Source organism: Limulus polyphemus, unplaced genomic scaffold (genome assembly GCF_000517525.1).
Source record: "Limulus polyphemus unplaced genomic scaffold, Limulus_polyphemus-2.1.2 Scaffold2361, whole genome shotgun sequence".
NCBI lineage: Eukaryota > Metazoa > Arthropoda > Merostomata > Xiphosura > Limulidae > Limulus > Limulus polyphemus.
In genome coordinates this window covers 178,365-181,906 of record NW_013667971.1, presented here as the reverse complement: position 1 = coordinate 181,906, position 3,542 = coordinate 178,365, and the positions used below count along the sequence as shown (strand labels likewise).

Genomic DNA, 3,542 nt, shown 5'->3' with positions numbered 1-3,542 from the left:
GTTAATAACCAAGTATAAATCTAGCTTAAAATAAGATTGAAATTTAATGTTAGAATTATAAAAACTAATTAAAAATAATTATTTTTACTCGATCTTATATGGGGTAGGGCTACCATTCGCACCTGGCACCTACTGGAAAGCCAACAAATTGTATAATTTATTGTAAAGTTGTTTGACACGTCATTAATATTAAAGTTATCCACGTACCATACGTGTAATTACGCTTTTGGAAATAAATCTTAAAAGTTTCAGTAGCTCCATAAAATCCTTATGGGGGATGTCTTCGTTTTCTGACCTATAGGTTATACAATTTTAAAACAAAAATATCTGCGACAATAGTTTTCCAAAGTATTTGGAATGTTCTATCTTTGAAATATAATCGAAATAACGCAGATGCAAAACAAGACAGCCAGCAATGAAGATCAAATAGGGGCCAGGGTTTGGTTGGAGTACTAGAACTCATAATACCCCAAAACGTAATATCACCCATTTTATGCAAGAGGTTGTGGACATGGTGGTTACCCTAAAACCTTTATAATCTCTATATACAACGACGAAATGTGTATTTGTTTGCACCCTAACTCTTCCGAGCCTATTTGTATGCAAACATTATGAACTATGGGGAATGTCCTATTTCTATTTTGTAAAGCCTGTTGGTTCATTTCTCAATCTCAAACAATTTTTGCAGGCTGACGCTTTATACAATGTTGAATATTCTAAAGGGATTCAAAGTCAGAGTATAAAAGTTGCTGGATTGTTTCCCAAGAAACTATATTTTTCTTATGGCCAGTTGAGATGTAGGATGTTCAAGGGTGAGATTATCTCAAAATATTTATTAGTTGGTAGATGGAAAGCAAACTGCAAATGTTGTTTATGAAAAAGCTTTGTTATAATTTTAAAATTTTGAGATAAAGTTTATGTTCAAGTTATTACTTTGAAATATATGATTGCTGTTAAACTTACATTGTTTTAATAAAGTTTAAACATTCCCCGTCAGTTTCTTATATTGTGTAATATAAGAGGATGCTATCAAAGTAAAAATAATCATTAATGATAATAACACCCATAATTTCTAAATTAGTAAAAACACCCAATTTTCACCCATAGACTATTATTACAACATAATAGTAAAAACCATAAAACCTTGTCCAAATAGTTCAGCTCAAATTATATACCCACTTTAAGTATAAGGCGGGAAAGTTGAGGTGAACTCCGTTTCATGAAGCTAGTCTTTCCAGGCCCAGAAAACGGAACGTGTCCCAAGTTAGATGATAAAAATCAGTTGGGAAATAACTATTCCTTTTAACAAAATATATGGAACCAAACTGTAGAGGAGAGTAAATAAAAGGTTGGAAAATGAAATTCTCGTCTTTTGTCCAAAATGGTTAATTATGTCCTTCTTTCCGGAAAAATAATATCTAAGCCTAAATAATGTGCACTATAATTAGTATTATTATTTCATTATAATTGAATACATTTCAGGGAAATCAAAATTTAAATTGTTAATAGAAATTAAATCATCAATATAACAATGGAATTTGACCTACGTATTGTTAACTGTTTCAAAAATATATTTTCATAGAAGTTTGTTTGTTTGTTGAATTTAGAAGTGATAGACCAGAGAGAAGGCAGCTAGTCAACACACCCACCGCCAACTCTTGGACTACTCTTTACTAACGAAAAGTGGGATTGATCGTCACATTATTACATCCCCATGGCTGAAAGGGTGAGCATGTTCGGTGATGAGATTCGAACCCACTGTTCGCAGATTACAAGTCGAGTACTCTAACAGCCAGGTCAGATTAAGCCTGTTCATAAAATTAAACATCCAATTTGTTATTGAATTATTTAAATGGTATTTTATAGTTCTTGGTATAATTTTGTAATAATAGTCTATAAATGGAAGTTGGACGTTTTACTAATGTAGAAATAGGAGTATTTTTTATTAACAATTAATTCTAACTTACCTTCACAAATAACATCCATTTGATCTTCCTTGCAGTTCTTTCGCATTGCAGCTGCATTATTTGGATTATGCTTGATTGGCTGGATATTTCCAACGCTTTTGAGTTGTCTTTTTTTTTTTTTTAGTACAAAGCTACGCAATGATGTACCTGCGCTTTTCCCACCGCGGGGAATCAAACCCCAAATTTTAAAATTGTCGCTCTTGAAGCTTACTGTTGATCCACTGGATGACGCATTTGTTTGTATTAGTACAAAGCCATGCAATTAGCTATCTGCGCTCTAGCCACCACAGGAAATCGAACTCCGGATTTTAGCGTTGCAAGTCCGTACATTTCCGCTGACAAACCCTGAGACACAATTTGGAAGCTATTATTACAAATATTTTCATTTTACAATTATATATGGCCCGGCATGGCCAGGTGGTTAGGGCTCTCGACTCACAATCTGTGGGTCGCGGGTTCGAATCGCCCTCACACCAAACATACTCGCCCTTTCAGCCGTGGGAGCGTTATAATGTGACAGTCAATCCAACTATTCGTTGATAAAAGAGTAGCCCAAGAGTTGGCGGTGGGTGGTGATGACTAGCTGCCTTCCCTCTAGTCTTACACTGCTAAATTAGAGACGGCTAGCGCAGATAGTCCTCATGTAGATTTGCACGCAATCCATAATAAACAAACAAATAATGATATATCTTGTACTTCTTTAACAACTATTATGATTTCTGTTGTTGTTTTGTTGGCATTATTGTTTTTACATAATTTGATATTGCCTTTAAAACAAAATATATATATAAGAAAAAATTATTTGTCTCATATATTTTGAATAATTATTATCAAATTCCGAACAAAATAAAAAACTTGATAAGATAATAGAAATATAACTGTGAAGAGATTGCTGGAGTTGATGTAAAGTTATCTCCAATTCTGAAGTACTGAATAAACCGAGAGCAGCGAGCCAGTACCATCAGCCGCTGCCACTACTCTTTACAATGATTAACGTGATTGTCTGTCCCTTGACTGTCCCTTGTATCATACTAAGATTGCGGAGCGTGTTCAGCGGAACCATGGACCTTTCGATCCGAAACCCGTCACCCTAACTACCAGACCACGCTTCGCTCTCTAAGTTATTGTGGTATTTTCAGGTTGGACTGATTTCCCTTAGAGCGACAAAAGGAGACAATCAAGACAATTATCACGAAGTAATTCTGTGTTCTCTAAGTAATCTTTAGTTAATACACAAACACAGTGTATTTCCGTCGCCTTTCACTGTAGAGCTATATCCAAAACTGTATCTCTTTCAAGGCTGGTTCCAGACTGAGTATACATCATTTGCTTAGCAAAATCAGTAAGGCAATACACAGAGCAAATCGCGTTTTCCAAGTGCTGGTCATTCGTACTGAAACATAAGTAGCCTTTCTTTATCATTCTACAAGGATCCTATCCCCATCCTTTTATACCATAACACACATAATCAACAGATACTACGCCTTCGTTTATATTCTACAAGGATCCTACTCCCACTCTTTACTACACTAACACACATATACGATACAGACTACTACGTCCGTTACTTATCAT

The 3,542-nt window shown here is 34.9% G+C and overlaps 1 protein-coding gene across 1 annotated transcript in view; it reads right to left on the bottom strand.

Annotated features, from left to right (window-relative positions):
* Positions 1-1,967: 1,967 nt before the first annotated feature.
* The window catches only part of LOC111087605 (serine-enriched protein-like), a gene marked incomplete at its 3' end in the record, with an annotated part of 36,189 nt that continues 34,614 nt past the window's right edge, over positions 1,968-3,542 (bottom strand). Inside the window, exon 4 of the mRNA XM_022394810.1 lies at positions 1,968-2,046. Coding sequence (XP_022250518.1) covers positions 1,968-2,046 — 79 coding nt within the window. The remainder of the gene's footprint in view (positions 2,047-3,542) is intronic.